The following is a 23,277-nucleotide window of genomic DNA, read 5'->3' on the forward strand; positions in this document are numbered from 1 at the left end:
CTGACATTCTGCCCCTGCTGTCCTCAACTCCATGTAGGTGGTAGAGATGTGAGTGGCTTCGGCTGATCTAACACAGGTCTAAAGTAAAAGGGGACAGAGCAGACAGGAGAACCACCATCACCAGATTAAGTGGCTTGAATACCATCTTTCCTTCCCAGCCTGGAGGCCCAGACCCCATCTGTTCAGTGGAATGCCTGTCCCTCACCTGGAGTCATGGGGAAAATATAACGTATGGTGCCCTCTGAGCAGGAAACTGGGATCTGTAGGTGGCAGATGGATCCCCACCTGACCATCCGTAAAAGGAGGACGGATAACAGGACCCAGACTGTAAAGCTTGGGGTCAGACAGTTGGGAAAGAGAGTGAAGCATGAGATATTTCCTCCTCAGAGACCACTCAAGGCCACTATGTCCCTATGACACAATTTTGTTTGCATCTCTTCTCTTGGGAAGGATGGGCTGGACATAGGGCAGACAGATTCCCTTCAGCAAATAGTTGTGGATCGCCAATGCCAGATCGTAGGAAGAGGTTCTGACAAAAGAACCATCCCCGAGTTATTTGAGTATCAGTTCAGTGTAGGTTTGAGGACACTATGGGTGAGAGAAATGTGATGTTGTTAAGTCTTTCTGGGCCCCCGTAAGCCTAACAGCTTATCAACTCACTCAGGTGAGAAAGTTGGGTGTGGACAGATTGCTATGAAAGTCAGCTGATGGGGGCGCCTGGGTGGCTCAGTCGGTTGGGCGTCTGCCTTCAGCTCGGGTCATGGTCCCAGGATCCTGGGATCCAGCCCCGCATCAGGGTCCTTGCTCAGTGGGGAGTCTGCTTCTCCCTCTGCCCCTCCACCCTGCTTGTGTCCTCTCTCATTATCTCTCTCTCTCAAATAAATAAGTAAAATCTTAAAAAAAAAAAAAAAAGTCAGCTGATGGGACACACTGAGCCCAAAGAGAAAAGACTTGAGGAGTCAGGACTTTAGAAAAAGGATGGGGGATGGGTGACCAGAGTACTCATCCCAAAGGAGGCAGAGGATCATATGCTGTGGAGAGGGTCAGATCCTCTGGAGAACAGAGACTGGCCAGGCTCTGAGGGGTACAGAGCTGCCACACAACACAAACTCTGTTTGGTACATAATGCTCTGTGCAAGGCCTGCAAGAAGATATGCATCCATAGCCCCTTACCTTGAGGGCTCTTCATGTGTCCCATCCTTTGTTAGTCATTGAACCCCTAGTGCCAAGCAGAGAGGTTGACACAGACTAAGCCACACGGATGGCAGAATGAATCAGCGAGTCAGTCAGCCAGAGCTGAGTGCCTGAAGAAAGGTAGAGACAAAGCATCCCAAGAGTTCAAAAGTATGGCCAGCACCCCTTAGGGGTTGCATCTGGCACCTGTTTGTGTCTCCAGCACCCACCATAGGCCTGGCCCAGAGGAGCCAACAGTATATGTTTGTTTTTGAAAATGAACGAGCGAGCCAACAAGGGAACTTTCACTGAATGCAGACTTCCAGAGGGGCATGGCGTTTGGCCTGAGACAAAGATTTCAGTGAGGATGGCGGGCCATTAAAACATTATTTATCCTGCTTCTGGTCCCAACAACCCATAAGTCGCAACTATTTTTTTAAAAAGAAGTAAATTTAAGTGGAATGGGGTACGATGGAATGGAACGTATCAGTGCAGCTCCGTGAAAAGGATAGGTACTGCATGAAACATGGCCGGCTGTATGCGTGCCCGTGACCACGTGCTACTGAACAAGCTCCATTGCTTAGCGTTGGCTTCAGTTGAACAAGACTTAAAAATGAATGGAGCACTGGGTGTTGTACGCAAACAATGAATCATGGAACACTACATCAAATAAATAGATAGATAGATAGATAGATAGATAGATAGATAGATAGATAGATAGATAGATGATACATGCATGCCTTCTAGACTGAGGAACTGACAAGACTTTCCGGGATAATCGGAGAATTGAGAGAATTTTAATGTGGATGGAGCACAATTACGGTGCTGCTGTTTTCCAAATCAAAAGTCAAGAGCCATGCTCTAACATTTGAAATCAAGATCGTCTCAGGAAGTCTGGGGTACATGATCCTGGTGTGCAGAGGGGGCCTGCAGGAGAGGGGAGAACACGGAGGACTATGTGGCCAGACAGGTGGGTTTGGGGCAGGAACTGAGAAAGATCCGTCCCTCGCCTGTTCACTAACCGAATCAGAGTTGGTCGTCTCAGTTAGGATTTAAAACTGGCTATAAAGAGAAATGAAGTAAACTTGATGCCATGTCAGTCTTCAGAATTTCCTTCAGATCCTTTTATAAAGACACGAAGTTTCCAGGAATTTTGAAAGCAAGAGTTTCCAAGAGGAAAAAAATAACGGAAGGGTGGGGAAAGATCACATATGCGCTCCAATCTTTTATCAGCGCCCTGCAGATAGAAAGCCATATGCGCGTATTGGTGGTGGAGCACTTACAGAAGGGCATTTACGTGCCACCCCACCTGCACCCCCCAGCCCCAGGCCTCGGAGAGCCCTCAGAGAGGCTGAGCGGTAGAGACCATCTAATGGAGCTCAAATAAACACCAGCTTCCTGACAGCTGGCCTCTGAGTGAATTTATTATTGAATTACACTCCTGCGTTTCAGAACAAGCTGAGCTGACAGGCTACCCCATCAGTTTAAGAAAAGGGGGGCAAGGAGAAAGACAATGATAAATTACCCTGGTGGAAGATGGAAGAAGGTAAAGATCCTGCTTCCTCCAAAATGTCAGCCATTATATATTATTCATGTTGGTTTTTAAAAAATCCCTCCCCACATTGAAATGAATGTTGATGATGATAAAGCAACTAGGTGAATTTAATTCAGGATGCAGGCAGCAACTTCTCACATCATCCTGATGAGCAGCTAACAACTCCTCTTCTGCCACTTGATCATCCCTTTATTGATTTCAAAACCGAATTACGATCTCCCCTGTTCCTAGCTGTCCATCACAGGCAGCTTTAGCAGAGGATGCTGTGCCGAAGCGGAAACCACTTGGGGTTTTACAGGGAGAGGGCCTGCGTTCAAGTCCTTGGGCAAATGAGAGCAGATGACCTTGGGTGAACGAGGCTCCCTGTCCTCATCTGTAATGTGGGGCTACCGATTCCCTCCCTGCAGGTTGTTTGGAAGATTAAATGAGATAAAATACCCGAAAGCCTGCTGGCTGGCACGTAGTGCACATTCAGTAATAACACCTACCATTTACCGAGGATGATCCATGCGTTAGCATTGTTTGAAATGCTTTGTAAGTTTCCTAAGTAGTAGTAACACCTTTACATCTCCCCCCAAACCATATGACATAGGGACTTCATCACCCTTCTTATACAGACGGGAAACTGAGGCACAGAGAAGTTGAGTAAACTGGCCAAAGACACGGGGCTTGTAAAGTGGCAGAGCCAGCATTTTTTTAAAAAGTTTTTAAAAGATTTATTTGTTTATTTTAGAGAGCAAGCATGCAGGAGCAGGGGGAGGGGCAGAGGGAGAGGGAGAAAGAGAAGCAGAGTCCTGGCTGAGCACGGAGCTCCAACACAGGGCTCAATCCCACCGCCCTGAGGTCAGGACCTGAGCTGAAATCAAGAGTCAGACTGACAGAACCACCCAGGTGCCCCAGCAGAGCCAGCATTTGAAGCTGAACCAATTGCGCCCAGAGCCCCTGTGCCGAGCCTCTGTTCTCCGCTTGGTCCTCCATATTCCCATCTGTCCGCATCTTCAGTTTGGAAGTCTGTACAGCATGATGCCGCTACAACCCCAGCCGGTCCTGACTTTCTGTCTAATTCTGTCTGACATGATGTAAAGCTAATGTGCAGTAGGTCTTAGCACTTCTGAGCGCAGCCTCAGAGGCAGGTAGCCTGGGATTGATGTGCAGTAGGTCTTAGCACTTCCGAGCGCAGCCTCGGAGGCGGGTAGCCTGGGCTTGCATCCTAGCCCCACGCTTTGCTGGCTCTTGTGACCTTGGACAAGTCTCCCTCTGTGCCTCGTTTTTGCCATCTGCCATATGAGGATAATAATCCACACCTATGGGGAATGCCTGAGGATGAAATGAGATGTAAAACATTTACGTGTCAGGGCAGTATGCTTTCAGTAAGTGTTAGTAGCCCCTGTCACTAATAGCAAGAGTTAGCATGAGCATTAGTAAGGACCTTAGTATTTTTATAGGTTTTAGTGTCACTACGAGAGCCAGGAGAACGAGAATCTTAGCCAGAAGCTTTAGTGCCGTTATGGAATTGATGCAGATGTCCCAACACCATGGCAGGCAGAGGTGAATGGACCTTGAGGTCATCAGCTCTTTGTGGCAGAAGAGGGAACTTTGACGTCAGAGAAAGCTCTTGGCTCAGCAAAGGAGTAGCAGGACCCTCCTGTGTCCTGGAGAACCCGGGCTCCTGAGTGAGGGCTCTTTCAAGCAGTAATTCCCATGTTTGTGAGTCAGGGACTTATCCGACCCTGATAAATTTCAAGCAATGAGAAGTAAAAATATCGGAAAGCCAAGCATCGCATTACTAATACTGGCCTCAATGAAGTGCTTCCGGTCAGGACTCACCAAACAGCTCTGCAGCGAGTCTAACCAGCTCTCCAGTCTGATCCTGGAAGCGTCAAGAATTGGCTCTAAGTGAACCCTGCGGTGACTGGGCTATGATGTGGAGAGATGCTGCCTCTGGACAGTGTTCTGGCAAAAGAAAGAGATGTGCCCGTGTGCCTTCCCTGCCTCTGCCTTCTCCGCCCACCCCTACAGGGCCCTGTCGGTCCAACCTGCAGGCCTCTAGAACCAACCCCAATCTGAAGAGCTGGGGCTTCGCGCAGCCCCAGCTGCTCAGTCTCAGGTCCTTCAGCTGCTCTGTTGTCTGACCGGTGGCTTGCCAGCTCTGCCAAATGGGTTTCTGCCTTGTCCCAGAATCCCAACCACCCTTTTTGTGCCCCAGTTCTTGAGGTAAGCAAGTCGGTACCCCTGCCACCCAGGGACTCGAGACTTGCCTACTCTTGCCAGGCTCTCACCCCTGCCACATCTGATTCTGGAGCTCTATCCCTGCTCTGCTCAGGAGCCTGGGCATTATTGCCTGGTAACACATAGGACATCCACAACCAGGCTGCCTGTGGGAGCCACCTCATCATGGCTCTGCCCCTGTCCGATCCTCCTGCCCTGTCCCTTGTTATGAGCTGGACTTTCTGCAGGCCCCTTTCTGCATCTCTGCTCAGCATTGTCCCCGTCTCAGGAAGTGGGTCTCATTGTGGTTCATCCTTGTCTCCCCTTTCTGGGCAAAGCAAGAGAATTCTCCGTCTCCCTTTTCCAGGTAAAAGCAGGACCCGTCCTGTGCTCTGACAGGAAGACAGGACACGCAATCACGGAATGGACTTGTACGCTGAGAGACTGTATCTGGAGTCACGTTTTAGCAGAGCTGCCTCGAGTTTTTCTAACAGCACAAACCATCTCCTGAGAATTCCTCTCAGAAGCAGGCCTCTGGCTACATAGCACAAAGAACAGCCTATCTGGACATGTCCACACCTTCCATGTCCATGTCCCCAGTGTTTCCAAGCCACGTCCCAGGCACGAGCCTTGCCCCTCCAAAATAATCTCTCCTGACCAACCCACTCTCAGTCCTCCTTCTCCTTTGCCACAACCAATGGATTCATTTCTCTGACATATAGTGGATAGTCAAGGGCTCTGTTCTTGTGTGCACCCTTGTCGGCCAGCAGAAAATATTCCAGAGGGTTCGGTGGGAGATGACTCAGCCCAAAGCATCAGCATTCAGCAGCCAGGTTGCCCACAGGCTTGGGTGATCTGACCTGTGGCCTGGGAGCTCATGCTCCCTGAGTATCTGAAGGACTCAACAGCCACGTGAAGCTAGGATGTCACAGAATGGTGGCTTCTGAGCTCTGCAGCCGGTACACCCTGAGGGCCCAGGAGATGCTAGTAGCTGCTGGGCCATCTTATCACTAGATGCCCCCAAGTGGTGTCAGAAGTAATTTAACAGCCCTGTCAGCACCCCAGCTTTGATGTGTGCTAGGGGGGGATCCCCACCCAGCTCCAGAGATCACATACACTCACTTATAAATGAGGGGGTTGGATTCAGTCACCCCCGGGACACTTCTAGCTTAAAAATTAAACTTCTCCCATTAGTCTGAAGAAGAGTGTGGATTTTTCTTTCCATCTCCCCGGACATCTACAGAATAGTCTGAGAGAAGGAGCTTTTTCTGAATGAACGGGAGTACTTCCCTGTGATGTTTATTCCATATACCCAGCAAGTGATCTGGAAGTCTCTGGTAGAGTCTAAACTGAACCCAATTCCAGTCAGAAGAACAAAAGTGAGGGTGCGTGGGCAGAGCCTGGAGCTCGGCTGTAGGAGTAGGAATGTTTGTATGTCATACTGGCAGGACATAGTAGGCAGCTCCCCTTTTAATCCCATACTAGTTCTACTTCTAGATACAAGGATTTTTTAAAAAGTCAAATTCTGTTCATTCCAGAATGTGAGCTACTGAGACAAGGGGATTGTGTCTCATTTATTATTAGTTATTTAACTGCTTAGAATATAATAGGAAATAAAACAGAAACTGCAGGCACTGCCCTCCTATAGTTTCCATAAGCAAATAAGAAAATGGATGAATAAATATCTTCCCTAGTGCCCAGCACTGTGTGTAGTACACAGTCAGTGCTTGATTAAAGTTCCAGTAACTGAAACCTATTCTCATTTACCAGGCCTCTGTCCGCGTTTCTCTTCCCTCAACCCATATATATCTGTTTTTTACTTTGGGCTCATTGAAATAACTATATTCATTTTAAATCTGCTTTCATCATTTTCTTCCATTCATTTATGTGATAGTCATTGATTTCTTTCCTCAACATTTACTGAATGCATCCTATGGACCTAGTCCTATGCTGAGCACCGGAGTTACAAAGGTGGGAAGAACATGGTTCTTACCCTCAACGAGCTCACAATCTAGAAGAGGAGAGGAGACATTTGAACTAATGAATACACTTTAGTGGGATAAGTATATTGTGCTGTGGCCACCAAAGGAGGGAGTGACTTCTTTGTACAAGGGAAATCAAGAAGAGCCTCACTGAGAGGCAGGCCTTAAAGGAGAGGTTAATAGGAATGAGAAAGACATTCAAGGCAGGCGAACTAGCTGAGACAAAGGCAGAGAGGCATGGAAATACATGCCCAGACAAGGATATGAGAAGTAATTTAAGATGGCAGCAACATAAGATAAGAGAATGGAAAAATGGGATGTAGCCTGCAGAGGCCAGCAGGGACCAGATCCTGAAGTGTCTTCTGTGCCAAGCTGAAGAGTTTGGACATTGTCTGGAGACAGTGGGGTACTGCAGAAATGACATATAGCACGGAGTCCCTGGTGATATGGTAAAAGAACAGTGATAAAGTTTGGACAGTTGGAGAGCTCTTAGATTTGCAAGGCACCTCAAGAGAAGATCTGGTCCAATTCCCTGCCCTCCAGTAAGTCAGGAACATTAAAAGTTAGGTGACTAGATCCAATTCTGTTGGTTTGGACCTAAAGTCATTGAAAGAAACAGGAAGAGCTTTGAAATAAGTTAAAAAGAATGAAGCACAACTAGAAGTTGACTTTTGAATATAATAATATAGAGCATATTCAAGATTATTTCATAAAAAGAAATCACAAACACACACCATTGTAACTCTAGTGCAGGGCAGTGGTCCCAAGGTGGGTGTGCAGGGTGGTCCATGAGTTACAAGGAGAAAATATTAGAGCATCTATATTTACTTTTGATCTTACAAAATAAGAAAGAACGAATGTTTTACTCATGTGGAACACTGGGTTTTCACTGATTTGCTCCCTTGGTCCCAACGTTAGTTGCTAACAAGGTGCTCTTAGAGAGACAGTAGACCTTTTTGCTGGTGTAATTCTAGTGTATTACAACATGACTACACTGTGTGTGTGTGTGTGTGTGTGTAAAATCTAGTTTTAACTAAACTTGAGTATAAAATGGTCCAGTGCCATCAAAGATTCTTGTAAAGTAGCTATAGATCAAAGACAATACAGTGTGAGTCCAAGCAAACAAAGCAATGTGAGAGCTGGTGCCTCTAGTACAGAGTCTTCATCAACTCCGCTATGAAGTTAAAACCAATAATGATCATTTTCATCCGATCTAACACAAAAGGTAACCAAGATTCAAAATTTTCAAGAATCCAAAAATAGCTAATCCAAAGATTCAACATTAACCAAAAGACTATTTGAAATAGAGGCACACCTCAGAGATACTGCTGGTTCGGTTCCAGACCACTGCAATAGAGCAAATATTATGCTAAAGGAAGTCAAGTGAATTTTTGGGTTTCCCAGCACATATAAAAGTTATGTTTACATTATATTGTAGACTATTAAGTGTGCGATGTAATTATGTCTAAAAAACATTGCATATACCGTAATTTAAAAATACTCTATTGCTAAAGAATGCTAACCATCATCAGCACTTTCGGTGAATCATAGTTTTTTTGCTGATCAAGGGTCTTACTTCGATGTTGATGGCTGCTGACTGACCAGGTGGTGGTCACTAAAGGCTGGGGCGGCTCTGACAGTTTATTAAGATATGGCAAGAATGAAGTTTACTGCACTGATTGACTCTTCCTTTCATGAACAGTTTCTCTGTAACATGTGATGCTGTTTGATAAGCATTATACCCACAATAGAACTTCTTTCAAAACTGGAGTCAGTCCTCTCAAACTTGCCACTGCTTTATTAACTTGGCTTATGTCATATTCTAAATCCTTTGTGTCATTTCAACCATCTTCACAACATCTTTACCAGATGGAGTAGATTCCATCTCAAGAAACCACTTTTGTTACTCATCCATGAGAAGTAACTGCTCATCCTTTCAAGTTTTATCATGAGGTTGTGGCAGTTCAGTCCCATCTTCAGGCTCCACTTGTAATTCTAGTTCTCTTGCTGTTTCCACCACATCTACAGTTACTGCCTCCACTTAAGTCTTGGACCCCTCACAGTCACCCATGGGGGTTGGAATCCACTTCTTCCAAACTCCTGTTCATGTTGATATTTTGACCTCTTCCCACAAATCACAAGTATTCTTCATGACATCTAGAACAATGAATCCTTTCCAGAAGGTTTTCAATTTACGTTGTCCAGACCCCTGAGAGGAATTGCTATCTATGGCAACTATACCCTTATGAAACATATTTCTTAAATAATGAGACTTGAAAGTGGAAATGACTCCTCGATCCATGGGCTGCAGGCTGGATGTTGTATCATCAGGCATGAAAACAACATTCATCTTGTACATCTCCATGAGAGTTCTCAGGTGACCAGGTGCACTGTCAATGAGCAGTGTTATTTTGAAAGGAATCTGTTTTTCTGAGCAGTAGGTCTCAATAGAGGGTTTAAAATATTCAATAAACCATGTTGTAAACAGATGTGCTGTCCCCTAGGCTTTGATATTCCATTCATGGAGCACAGGCAGAGTCTATTTAGCATAATTCTTAAGGGCCTAGGATTTTTGGAATGGTAAAGAGCACTGGCTTCAACTTAAAGTCACCAGCTACATTGGCCCCTAACAAGAGAGTCACCTGTCCTTTGAAGATTTGAAGCCAGGCACTGACTTCTCCTCTCTAGCTATGGAAGTCCTAGATGGCATCTTCTTCCAATAGAAGGCTGTTTCATCTACATTGAAAATCTATTGTTTAGTGTAGCCATCGTCATGATTTATCTCAGCTAGATCTTCTGGATAACTTGCTGCCACTTCTACCTCAGCACTTGCTGCGTCACCTTGTATTTTTATATTATGGCAACAGCTTCTTTCCCTCTGCTAGCTTCAGACTTTTCTTCTGCAGCTTCTTCATGCCTCACAGGCTTCATAGAACTGATGAGAGTTAGGGCCTTGCTCTGACCACTCAGACTTTCTCCATACCAGCAGTAAAGTTGCTGTGCTTCTCATTCGTGCATTCACTGGAGTGGCACTTCTAATTTCCTTCAAGAACTTTTCCTTTGCTAACTTGGCTAACTCTTGCAAGAGGCCTAGCTTCCAGCCTACCTTGGCTTTCACGACATCCTTCCTCACTGAGTTTAATCATTTCTAGTTTTTGATTTAAACTGGTGGAACGCTTAGGAGCCATCATAGGGTTATTAATGGGCCTAATTTCAATACTGTCATGTCTCAGCGAGCAGAGAAGTCTGAGAAAAGGGAAGGAGACCGGGGAACAGCCGGTGGAGCGGTCAGAGCACGTGCATTTACCAATTAAGGTCACCATCTTACGTGGGCACGGTTCGTGGCGCCCAAAAACAATGACAGTAGTAACATCAAAGTTCACTGATCACAGATCATCAGAACAAATATAATAATGATGAAAAAGTTTGAAATGTTGCAAGAATTACCAAAATGTGACGCAGAGAGACATGAAGTAAACAAATGCTGTTGGAAAAATGGCGCCAGTAGACCTGCTTGATACCAGGTTGCCACCACCCTTCAATTTGCAGACACGCAGTATCTGTGGAGCACAACAAAACCAAGTATGCCTGTGTGCATTTTTATCCATTAAACCTTGCACCAAATGCATGTTATTCTTTCCAATGTTAGCTAATGATTGCAGCACATGTGTACAAGTCGTTCATAAATAGAAATAGATCCAAAGAGCCTGCTCAGACACGTGAACTCTGATTGTGAAGGCAGCGCAAACAAATTGAGATTTTCCACTACTTAGGTGTGTATCTGTGCCAGAGGGTAAGTAGTTTGAGAGGTGAAATGACTTTGCTGAGCTCTCATGGATGATAAATGACAAGTCCTTAATTTGAATCCTGGTTTTCCAGCAGCTGGAGAGAATGGGCAAATCCGTTCCCTGTCGAAACTTTATTTCCTCACCTTCACAATGAGAAGTAGGAAAGTTCAGAAAGGAAGGGCCCCTCTAACATGTCATGACCCAGTGGGTTTCCAAGAATACGTGTATAGATGGAAGACGTCGGGCTAGAAAAGCTGGCTAAGGAAACTGAGGCAGCTCACTGAGGTGGAGAGCTGGAAGGAAAGGACAGGGGACCAGCTGGTGTGGCGAGGCTGGAAGGAAGGTCCTGGAGGCCATGGCGGGGACGGGATCAGGCTTTGATGGGAACCCCCTTGCTGGGCATAGTTTGACAGGCCATGGAGTGGGGCTTCTCATGTTGGCCCAAGTGAGGTTCTTACAAGATGTTGAATAAAGTCTAGTAGATGCTGGAAAGATCCCCAGTCAATCAGCATGAGTTAGCCGAAACGGTTTAAGGATCCGTGTAAGTCAGGCATACAAAATCTATTTAACATATGTAATGCAAAGGAGTGATTTGCATAAACAAGAGTGGCACAGAGTAACCAATACTTTAAATAGGAGAAAAGCGAAGGTTCCTTTTTGCCACCTAGATCCCAAGTGATTATTCCATTCTCCTGAATACCAGTTTCAGTAGCTGTTTTCAGTTAATAACTAAAAAGTTAAAGCTGCAGCTTTCCCCCCTTCACCTTCCTTTATCTGCTCGTGTAATGTGCATCGAATAACAAATCTAACTTTGTTTTTAAGATTTTATTTATTTATTTGACAGTGAGAGAGGGAACACAAGCAGGGGTAGTGGGAGAGGGAGAAGCAGGCTTCCCGCTGAGCAGGGAGCCCGATGCGGGGCTCGATCCCAGGACCGTGAGATCATGACCTGAGCCAAAGTCAGACGCTTAACGGACTGAGCCACCCAGGTGTCCCACAAATCTAACTTAATTCCTGGTGTTCACTGTTTAAAGTCTTAAAAAAAAAAAAAAAATGTGCAGGCAAGGAAGCCATCAACTCCAAGCGGTAGGGCTGCAAGCTGAAGTGAGACCAGTCCCTCGGGGGTAGGATGCCGTGTTGGCTGACTAGCTAGAAAGGGCCAGCCCCTCCAGACCTCCTTTCCTTGGCCAAATCCCTATCAAGGTCATGTGGCTCCAAGTTCTCAGGCATCACCCCCACCTTCAGCTACAGAAACACATCAGTTCTTTATTCATCCAGTAAATAATGTATCAAGAGCTTACACTGTGCCCTGCATTCAGATTCCAGGGCAAACACCCGTTTTAGTGGAGGCATTCTTCTGCCCACTTAGAAATGAGCATCAGTTGTGCTCAATGCTAGGACTATAGCAGTGAAGGTGATGTGGCGCCTCTCTTCAAGGAGCTCGTGGTCTGCCGAGGAAGAAGATGGCTCCCATGGCACGACAGCACTGAGGTTTTACAGAGGCAGGCCGGAGGGGCGGGAGCAGGGGTACCACTTGGTGAATGCTCCACGTGGGTCCCGAGGGTAAGTAGGCGGTTTTCAGGTGAACGGGATAGGCGGAAGTTTCCATAGAGAGGGAACAGCTCCATGAAGGTTCTGAAAAAAGGTGGGAGAGGGCTACTTGAACTAGATCGGGGAGCACTATATTAACACCATTATACATTCTTAAACATGCATTGGATTCTGTTTGACATCAGGATGGGAAAAATTTCAGCCTGGATGGGCAGTTGAGAATGGCGGTCCAGAGAGCTCAGATGACTCTCCAAAGTCATACCATTAGTTACCAGAGTTAGAACTAGGGACTGACTCCCTGCCCGGGGCGCTTTCCACTACAGCGCCTCCCACATCTCCCTGACCGACACTTGAGGGTCGTTTCTTATTTGCTTGATTGTGTTTTGAGGTGTTCTTGTCTCTCCAACAGTTTCCTCTCTTGACCCCAAACCTGGTCACTGTGCTCGGGAAGCAGTCAGGCAGATCTTCCTCCTCACTGGTGTCAGGAAGGGTACCTCGGTCAGGTCCTGTGGGATTGAACTAATGCCAGCATGTGTGATGCGCCCCTCCCCCTTGGCCTGGCATGAGCGCTCCTTCCTGGCAGAGTTCCCTCAACCTAATTGCTTGTTTTGTACCCCAGCTGCCTGACATATGCCAAACCCATGTGTTGACTCACTTGTGTCAAAGACAGCTACACTCGAGCATTTCAAATTGGCTCTGGGGAGCTCCGGCAAGCAAGTGGGGACTGTAATTCATGCATTTACAACCCCAGCACATAGCTTATGAAGTAGGTGCCCAGGTTTTTAATTCAAGTGAATTTCAGTGACTGCAGGTACACAACATCGTGGTGAGAGTAAGGACCTGGAAGTGAGAAGTCCTAGCTTGGTGCATCAGTTCAGCCAGTTGAGGTCTTGGCTGTATGACCTTGAGCTAGTCTCTCCTCTCTGCGTTTCAAGTCCTTGATCATTTTTTCACCTAACCGACACTCAGGGAGCAAGATCCCATGCTTACTCTAACCACTGAAGATGTCCCAGCCCTCCTCCGGCTCACACATACACACAAGTGTGTAAATTCAGCTCTGTAAATGTGAATGATAGAATTCTATGACTCTCACGGCCATGGAGAGGTACTTGGAAGTATCTAGAGGAGCCTAGAGGAGAGGTGATTAATTGTGCCAGGAAGAGTCGGTAACAGCCTCGCTGAGGTGATGACAGCTTAGATGGGAATCTGAGGACAGGGAGAAAATAATACCCAGAACTCCATGATGCACAGACAGTGACCAAGGAAAAGCAAAACATGTCAGACATAGGACTGGTCATAAGGGGGTCATGTGAGCCAGCCCGGGAGCCAAATGTGTGACCGTGAGCTGCACCCCACGTTAATGCTTTCTCACCGAGGTGGTCTTCCACCATAGAGTTTCAGAGTCAAAGCAGCAGCTATTTCTTAGCCACATTGACCCTTAGTGTGGGGTCAGTGTTCCAGGGGTGCACAGAAGCTGGCTCACGCCAGCTCGCAGGAGCTGAGAATGAAATGTTCAGGAATTCTGCAAGCTAGTGTTTGAACACACTGTTATTAAGAAATTAAATTATATGAAATTAAAAGTAAATGAGTTATATTAAAAACAAAGGTAACAAATAATCCAAGCCCATCACTTCCTAATTAGTTTACTGTATTTTACTATTATCTTTGCTCCTGAGTTTCTTAGGACTATTGTGTCTCTGTGGTGGAAATACTATATAATGGGGTCCTCCCGTGCATCTCTTCCCAACTCTGGGTTCAGTGGCATCTCATTAAGAGTGTGAAATCAGCCACGGCAGAAGTATTTACACCACAGAAATAAGCAAAGTCTACAAATTCAAGCTATTTTTCTTTTGAAAGCCGATTGTTAAATGTTTACCAGTACACCACGGGTGGTGTCCATTAAATAAATGGGAAAGCATTTGGAAGCCCAGCACCCACACCTTTTCCAACCTCCCTGGACAAAAACACATGGCAGGAGACACATTTTGGAGGTCTCCACAGAGCAGACTTCTCCCATCTCCTTTGTCCCAGAGAAGTCTTCATGTTAAATTGGGTCTTCTTGACAACTGAAAATCATGGTCAAACAGAAGGAGGATGGAAGTGTTTTTCTCCAGGGCTTAATTCCTGAGCCAAATGCCTGTTTTGGCAAGAGGCCTCTGTGGTGTACAGGGGTACGGCGAGTCAACTTAATCTTCTCCAGAACCCAAAGCAGTCTACAGGAGCCCGGGCTAAAATTACATCTGCTCTGGCTTGCCCAAGCAAAGGCTACATGATAGCCAAATGGTGCTGATTTAATGTTTCCCAATTATCAGGAAATCCCCAAGGAGAGATAAATCAGAGGAGGCTGGCCCGCATGTGTATGAGGGGGAGCAGCCAAGGGCAGCCCCCAAAAGGAAACCATCCCCAGAGGGCTGGTGATTGTCCAGGCAGAATCTGAAGGCACATATGTCAGGAGAAGGCTGGATAGTAGCCAGCACCGGGAGATGAGATCTGTTAGTAATTCTCTGGAAGGACAAAGTTCCAGCAATAAGAAATTCAATTTTCTTCCATTAAAGAAAGCATCTCTCAGTACCAGCTGAATATAATTGATGGAATAAATCTTTCCCATTAGTGGAGAGATAATTTCACATAAATGTATTGGGAGACCTTCAGAGCAGGACTGAGAGTCTTTGCTGAGCCTCACCGCTTAACTTGTTTGTCATGTAATTGCATTTAGACCAAGGGCCTCCGAAGGAAACCACTGACTGAATTAGCATTAACCAGATTGTGTATAGAGAGGTGAGATGGGGTGGGGCAGGGCGTGGCGGGGCGGGGGAGGGGAGCTTGATGCATTGTGGGTAGTTGTTCTTGCCTTCAGAAAACACAAGCCGACACTAGCAAGACCAGCTGCTTACAAGCCTGGTGTTAATTGCTTTTCTCGTCAAACAGAGAAAAGTTTATCACTCTAGGAAGGTAGAGATGTAAGTACCTAATAAAGCAGAGGCTGAGTCTGAGATCTTTTTTTTATGAATGCCCACAGGTCTCATCAGTAGCTCTTCCCTAGGCCAGAATAAAAGAGCCTTCTGAACCAAGGCGGGTGGAAAAAGTTGTTTGGTTACTCGCGCTTGCGTATTTGCCTCAGATTTGTCTTGTCAGTGAGGGCTGTCTCCCTAGGGCTCTGATACCTTAGGATGTTGACCCTGTTGAGCACACTGCCAGTGGTAAACAGACTCATCTAGAGTTGGACCCAGAGTTGTGAGCCCTGGATTCGGGGCCTGGCTCCACCACTACCCCGCTGTGTGGCTTGGGGGCAAATAACATAATGTCTGTGGACCTCAGTTTCCTCCTCTTCCACTAACTCAGTGGTTTTCCAGCTGGCTTTTCTCTGGCTTCTCCTGAGACTAAGACTCCAGAGCTGCCTTCAGAATCACCCCAAATCTCTTTTTCATCTAGAGAGATCTTGTTTTTATTTGTTGGGTCCTTATAAAATATCATCTGGTAAAAAGTTTCCCTTTCTGATATATCTGAAAAGCCATCATTCTAGATGATCTCTAATTGTCCCACTTATTCACTCAATCCACCATTTTTTCGAAACAATGACCTAGTACTCATGAGGCGTTTCCAGGCACTACGGAGGGAAGGAAAGAAAGAGCCCTCGACCCCGCCCTCAAGGAGCTCCCGATCTAGTGGAGAGGAGAACCGTGTGTAAGTGGTAGGGTAGCAAGGTGTTTGTGTCAGGCTTTGGAAGAAAGTAACTAGTGCCAATTAGGGCCAGCAAGACAGGCTTCAGGGAAGAGGTGTCCTTTGAAGCTGGGTCATGAAGGATGGGAGTGTTGGGGGAGGGCTGCAGGAGTGACATCCCTGGCAGGTGGGAGAACACTGCACAGACATGGAGGCCTAGGCTACATGTGCCTGGCAGGTTTGGGGAAAACAGAGGGTTTGTTGTCTGGAATATAGTGGGAAAGTGGCAGTGGGGATTTGGGGAGATGCCAGAGGTTCCAGAACCCACTCCAGAGAGATGCTAGCATCTGTCCTTCTCCTGTTTCTAAAGCCCGATGAGAGGAATTGCTGTCTGTCCTGTTCTCTTTCTTGTATGCCCACCTCCAGTGAGCCTATTAGCAACAGTAATAACCACTGCCATTTATGGAGCTCACTCTGTACCAGGATACAAAAACAGAGGCTCAGAGAGCCGTCACATACTTTTGCCACTTTAGAGAGCTCAAAAATGACAGAGCTGAGAGTTGAACGCACATCACATGACTGCAGATCCTCAGACAGGACTCCACCGTGCAGCCCTCTTGTATCAGCTTATCTCCTTACGGTATAACATAGTATCCTTAGAGAATGACCTCTGAGTAAGGTATCTGAAAACATCTCCCAGGAATAAGGCTTTCAAGGACACTTTGATGTCTTAAATTGGGGCACTATGAAAAAAAGGAGGTTATTACTCCTCTTGAGTGAAGACGATGAGCCCCTGGGTACCAAGATATGTCTGAGCAGCCTGCCTTCAGTCGTCTGGCCTCCAAGGGGTCCCTGCCAGCCAGGGTTCTGAGCATGCAAAGCAGATCACGTAACTGTCTCTTCTCTACCCACAGGCATGCTTGTGTCATTCGTGGTCAAGTGATGACGTCAGATGGGACCCCACTGGTTGGTGTGAATATCAGCTTCGTCAATAACCCTCTCTTTGGATACACAATCAGCAGGCAAGATGGCAGGTAGGAGACCTTTTGAGGAGCAGGGTTAATGATGGTCCTGTTCTCGTGGCCTTGCCACACGGCTGCTGCTGTAATGACCAACGTGGAAAGAGGCTGGGACCTGAGTTCAGAGGCCCAGCTCTGGAACTCACTAGCTGTAAGACCTTGTATCTGACTCTGGCCTAAGTCCCTTTGGCTAAAAATTAAGCAGTTTCTTCTCATCTGGTTCTCAGAGTAAGTATAGGGCACCTTATACATACTATCCTGCTCCATGGCTTATAATATCAAATACTATCACATGGACCACACTTTCTACAGACCAGACAAGTCCAGAAATGTTATCCTTCCCGCTGTGTGGTTTCCCCGCACAACCATGTAGGTCTGTGGAAGCCACTGGGTGATCACACAACTCTGCCCTTTGGGTCCCTGTGAGAACCGTCTGTAGAGGGAAGTAAAGATTCTTTAGTCATGCTAGCTCTTCCGTTTGCTGGACAGTTCTCGTCACCTCTCAAGGCCTCAACTTCTTCACTGGTGAGTGGTCCTAATACTAGCATCTCACAAACTCGTTGTAAAGATTACGTTCCATGATGGATATGGAAGCACCTTGCACATAGTAGGTGTTTAATAAATCTTACTTTCCCTGCCCCACCCTGGCTCATTGCTTTATTGCCAGGGTCTGGCACAAGGTAAGGATGCAATAAATATTAGCCATTTGTTAAAATTACTAATTATTAAATGATGAGAAGGTGCTGAATACGGTACTAGCCAAGGGAATATTTTGGAGAAAAGGGGAACGGAAGGAGGAAAGTGGAATATTTAGGCTGTCAGTGGTGACAGGTTCCCGATTTTTAATAAAATCAGGTGGTGGCAGTCCATCTGGCTAAGTGTGGGCCCATAAGGTTGATTTTCACTCTGTGTTGGAAATTATGCTCCAGCCTGATTGATTTTAGCACCTCTTTAATCCAATATCAGATGTGAACATGTCCCGGCTGAGGTGATAATGAAGTAGAGGCTCATCTGTTTGTAGACATGTGTGCCTCTTAGACAGCGTGGCAAGCTTGGCGTGGGGAGCCCCCCGCCCCAGAATGGGAAGGGGCCCAGCTAGAAGGGGCTGGCAGCCGGTCCTGGGAATAATAGGCCCAGCCCAGACCATAGCCTCCTGCCCCGGCACACATCCCATCCCAGGAAGCACGTCAGTACAGACGTTCGCTACGCCATGGGAGAGTATCCTTTCTCATGCTCTGTCTTTACCACCTGCCAGCCTGGGGCTGCCTGCTCTATGGAAATGGCAGATGTGAGCATCCTAGGCAACAGGTATTCTGGCCACATCATTACCTGCTGTGAAACAGTCATCAAAAAAGAGCCGTGGGGACTGCTCTTTTTTTGCCATGAAACGTGCCTCTCACTCACGTGAGATGGCAAACTGTCAATCCTTTGCCCTGCTGTGCTGGGTCAGGGTGGTTCCGTAAAACACCCCAGAGTCACGTAAGTCTCGTGGCCCTTGGGAAAAGCCCACTCTACCCGCTCCAGGCTTGGATTCCTCCCATGTGTGCTGCCCCCGTGATCTCTATGGCCTCCTGACAGCATGGGGGGGGCCTGGGAGGAAGTGTCAGCCACATTTTGGTCATCAGCCTACTAAATCATGTCATAGGAACCAGAGTTGCTGACACTTAGAACTTGAGTTTCAAAGCAGTTCTCACCAGTGCTTTATGGGGCTTGACTTTTCTTCCCAGTGTAGACACTGTGTCACGTGTAAGAGAGTCATTACGTATTCTCCAGGTGCCTGATAATTCCAGTTTGTTAAGTGTGAATGGGCAGCATCTTGCCCATTTCCCTCCCACTTCCCTGCCTCACCTTCTTTTGTACCTCTCACACCACAGGAGAACCCGTAAGGCTAGAGACGTCGTCTGGAGGTAACAGGATATGCAAGTCCGGGGAGCAGTCCTACCGCAGCTTTGTCTCCCTCACTTTCCAGGCAGGCCCCATCCTACCCTTCCTCACCCAGGGCCCCCTCCACACACGACCATACTGAAATGCTAGACATCTAGTCTTAACCAGAGCCACAGAGATCATTAAAAAGATGAAAAATAGAAGTCATGAAGACAAATTTTAAAAGAATAGCAGACAAGAGAGGCAGTTCAGGCTCGTTGAATTGAGAAATGGGGTTATACGGAGCATGATGTCCTGGGAGTGGGGCCCTGGGCTTTCCCCATCCATTATCCCATGTCTAATTAATAACTCTGCCAAGTGATTATGATCAGCAGCTTCATTTTACATGAGGAGATTGAGGCTCAGACAGGTGACATAACTCACCTATGTTACATAAGTGGCAGTGCTTGGACCGGCCTTCAGCTGTCTGGGCTTCATCTGAGAACCAGGTCTTCCCTTTGGGGCCGGATTCACACCCATGTCCACAGCCTGGCTCTTGGCAAGACCAGCTGCCCCCAGCTCGCTCACCACCTCGAGAATCCTTCTTTTCATGTTTGTTTTCACTTCCTCCCCACACTTGTCCTCTCATGAAAGGAGCTTGTAAGCTGGGCCAAAATTCTGTGTGATGGTTAAAAATTCTCTGTCAAAGTACAGATGCTATTCAGTTCTGTGATAGGAAAGTTGTTCTCTGGGTGTTTCCCCAAAACCATGGATATTCTTCTAGAGAGCCGAAACCTAAACTCTTGATTCAAAATAAACTCTCTCACTGCTTCTTGAAGGATGGTGCTGTCCCACTTCCTCTTCCCAAGTGTGGGTCTAAAAAGGGCTGAGTGGTTTGAAAAGCAGGCCAAGTGGGTAAAAAGCTTCAGCAAAGGACAGAAAAGTCAGGCTCTGGAGCCTAGAAACCTGAATCTGGGAGCATTGTCTACCAAGAGCAGGATTTGGCACCAGATCAGGGCAGTTGTGCAAAATTCCTAGAAGAAGGAAGAGCAGGCTGGAGCAGTGAGCCCATCCCTAGGGACAAAGGTGAGGTCCTGTGTTAGAGTCTCTAAAACCAACTGCATGGGTGAATGTTGGGGTGACTTATAATAACAGCCAAAGTAAGAAGGAACCCAGGGTGTTTCGTGGACAGTCAATTCAGAAGAAATTGGCAGCATCACTCATGCATTCATTCGGTAAACTATAACCATCAAGCACGGCACTAGCTTCTGGAAAGACGGAGGAATCATGGTCCCCGGGCTGGAGCATTAAACACAGTATAAGTGAGCCATAAGGGGGAGTGTACAAGGTGCCCTGGGAGCCCAAGGGAGGGAGCTGGAATTCTGTCGGGCCAAGGAGTTAGCGGGAGTTCTCCAATCCAAATAGCAAGATGAGGACAGGGCTTGAAAATGCATCCTACGGATATTAAGGAGGGTATTTGTTATGATGAGCCCTGGGTGTTACATGTAAGTGATGAATCACCAAATTCTATACCTGAAACCAATATTACACTGTATGTTTTGTTTTGTTTTAAGATTTTATTTATTTATTTGACAGAGAGAGACACAGCGAGAGAGGGAACACAAGCAGGGGGAGTGGGAGAGGGAGAAGCAGGCTTCCCGCTGAGCAGGGAGCCCGATGCGGGGCTTGATGCCAGGACCCTGGGATCATGACCTGGGCCGAAGGCAGACGCTTAACGACTGAGCCACCCAGGCACCCCTACACTATATGTTAACTAACTAAATTTAAATACAAGTTTGGAAGAAAAAACAATAAAAAGAAAATGTATCCTAAAATAGTAGCTAAAAGGGCTTTGTCCAGACATCAGAGCCAGGAGGTGGCAGGTGGACAGAACCACTGTTTCTAAGTCCTGAAGGACTTCTGTCAAAGGCAGAAGGGACACCCCAGTTTGAAGTCACCCCAGCAGGTAGAGCAAGGCCCCGTGGCTAAGTAGCTAGATGGAGAGGCACCCAGGCTCAATTCCCAAAAAAAAGGCCTAACAGTCAGAACTAACCAAAGACGGAACAGTGCTGCCATGGATATAGCAAGTTCCTCATCACTGGAAGCATGCAGGTAGGAACCAAATGGCCCCTTGGCGGTGATTCTGTAGAAGAAAAGCATCAGACTGGGAGAGGTCCGTGAACGAAGGCTGGGTGGCCGGCTCTCAGGGACACGGTCAGAGATCTCGCCTCCGTAGGGAGTTTGGGGCAATCTTCCTCTTCCCTTTCCCGCTTCGCATGTACTGTCATTCTAATTGTGCCCGTCCCTGAACTGCTTAGCCATTTTGTAATTCCAGAGGGCTGTATTGACTCATCTATCACAATCAGAGCTAAAATTGCCATGGGCTCATAGAATCTTAGTGACTTAAGAATAATCCATTTGAGGGCACCTGGGTGGCTCAGTTGGTTAAGCGACTGCCTTCGGCTCAGGTCATGATCCTGGAGTCCCGGGATCGAGTCCCGCATCGGGCTCCCTGCTCAGCGGGGAGTCTGCTTCTCCCTCTGACCCTCCCCCCTCTCATGCTCTCTATCTCATTCTCTCTCTCAAATAAATAAATAAAATCTTTAGAAAAAAGAATAATCCATTTGAAATTTAAGAAACAAAACAAATGAACAAAGAAAGAGAAAAGGGGGCAATCACATTAAAAAAAAAAAAGAAAGAAAGAACGAAAGAAAAGCCCAGGCTCTTAAATTCAGAGAACAAATATTGTTGCCAGGTGGGGTGTGGTGGGGGGGGGAGGCGGGAATGGGTAAAATAAAGTGGACCAAGAATACATTTATCTTGGTGAGCCCGAGAAATGTATGGAATTGCTGAAGCATTATATTGTACACCTGAACCTAATATAACACTGTATGTAAACTATACTTGAATAAAAAATTTATCCATTTGAACCTTTCCATTTTAGAGATGAGAAAATTAAGGATCAGAGAGGCTAAGCGATGTGCTCAAGATCACACAGTATCTCACGGCAGAGGCAGGACTAGGCTTAGGGCTCCTAATAACAGGGCAGGATCTGTTCCAACTTGTCCTGCTGATGTTTCCCTGGGCTTCAGCCCTAAGAGGCCCTAAGTACCAGAAGCAGCGGGGCAGAGGCCCATCGTCTGTCCTCTGTCCTGGCAAATGGCTCTCCATAGCAGTGATTATTCATGTTGATTTTGGAAAAATCTCTATAATGAATCATTTTTGCAAAAAAAAACAAACAATGCTTTCTGGAATCTCTGTTACTGTTTGTGGCTTTCGTGAAGTCTTTAAGTTTTAGGGTCTCCTCAACAAGTACGCAGTACTTTGGTGTAATTTTTTGCTCCTGTCCCCCCCCCCGCCCCCGCTCCTCCTCCCCCTCATCGCCTGTCTCCTGCTTTTCCTGCTCCCCTCTTCTTTCCATCCCTCCCCTCCCAAACAGCTTTGACCTGGTCACAAACGGCGGCATCTCCATCAACCTCCGGTTCGAGCGGGCACCTTTCATCACACAGGAGCACACCCTCTGGCTGCCTTGGGATCGCTTCTTTGTCATGGAAACCATCATCATGCGCCACGAAGAGAATGAGATTCCCAGCTGTGACCTGAGCAACTTCGCCCGCCCCAACCCTGTCGTGTCCCCGTCCCCACTGACGTCCTTCGCCAGGTCCTGTGCAGAGAAAGGCCCCATCGTTCCAGAAATTCAGGTACCCAGCCTTCTTAACTGTATTTCTCCATGCTTTTGTTCCACTGGTGGGGAGGCGGGTCTCAGAGCCGGGGGTGGGGGGGAGATCCCATCAGCACACCCTGCAGAATCCAGCTGCCAGGCCCCACAACACCCTCTTACACACTTAAAACACACCAGCACCTGAAGGTGCCTGGCACACTCCAGCACAGAGTGAATTCCTGCTCCCTTTCATCTGCCATCTAGTTCCCTTCCACTTTCCTCTACCCCGCCCCCCGCCTCCAATGTCCCCCTCTATCGTAAAAAATATTTATGATGATTTTTTATGCTATTATGATGATAGGGTCTGCCTGGAGGAGTAAGACAGAGGAGCATCATAAGAAAGAGTAAACGTGAAAATATATATCAGGTGCTTAGCACAATGTGTAGTGCTTAGTAAGTGCTCAATAAATTTTAGCCAGTATTATTATTATTATTATTATTACTATTATTATTATTTTACACACACTGCCTTCATGCCAGTCAAGGACTGCTTTGGCTCAAGTCTACATGCAAGCGCTTTACTTAATTATCATTAAAAGGAAGTAATTCGGGAAAAGATGCATTTTAATGGAACGGAAATCAAGCTAGATTCTTTGCCTAACGGAGCTGTGCAGGGTTAAATGTCTCCCGCCATCCCAGCCCAATTTCTCATGGCAGGAACGAATGCCAGGGGAAGACAGAGACAGCAGGGAGAGGCCCCAGCCTGGCTCGCTTGCCCAACCAGAGCTCGGGCCGTGTGCATGTTAATGGGTTGCTG

At 46.9% G+C, this 23,277-nt stretch overlaps 1 protein-coding gene across 2 annotated transcripts in view; it reads left to right on the forward strand.

Moving 5' to 3' along the window:
* TENM4 (teneurin transmembrane protein 4) overlaps positions 1-23,277 on the forward strand; it is a 711,368-nt gene that overhangs the window by 622,316 nt on the left and 65,775 nt on the right. For both annotated transcript variants that reach the window (XM_027580077.2, XM_035722936.1), the window contains 2 exons: positions 16,832-16,951; positions 22,239-22,500. In XM_027580077.2, coding sequence (XP_027435878.2) covers positions 16,832-16,951; positions 22,239-22,500 — 382 coding nt within the window. The remainder of the gene's footprint in view (positions 1-16,831; positions 16,952-22,238; positions 22,501-23,277) is intronic.

This window comes from Zalophus californianus, chromosome 11 (genome assembly GCF_009762305.2).
Source record: "Zalophus californianus isolate mZalCal1 chromosome 11, mZalCal1.pri.v2, whole genome shotgun sequence".
NCBI lineage: Eukaryota > Metazoa > Chordata > Mammalia > Carnivora > Otariidae > Zalophus > Zalophus californianus.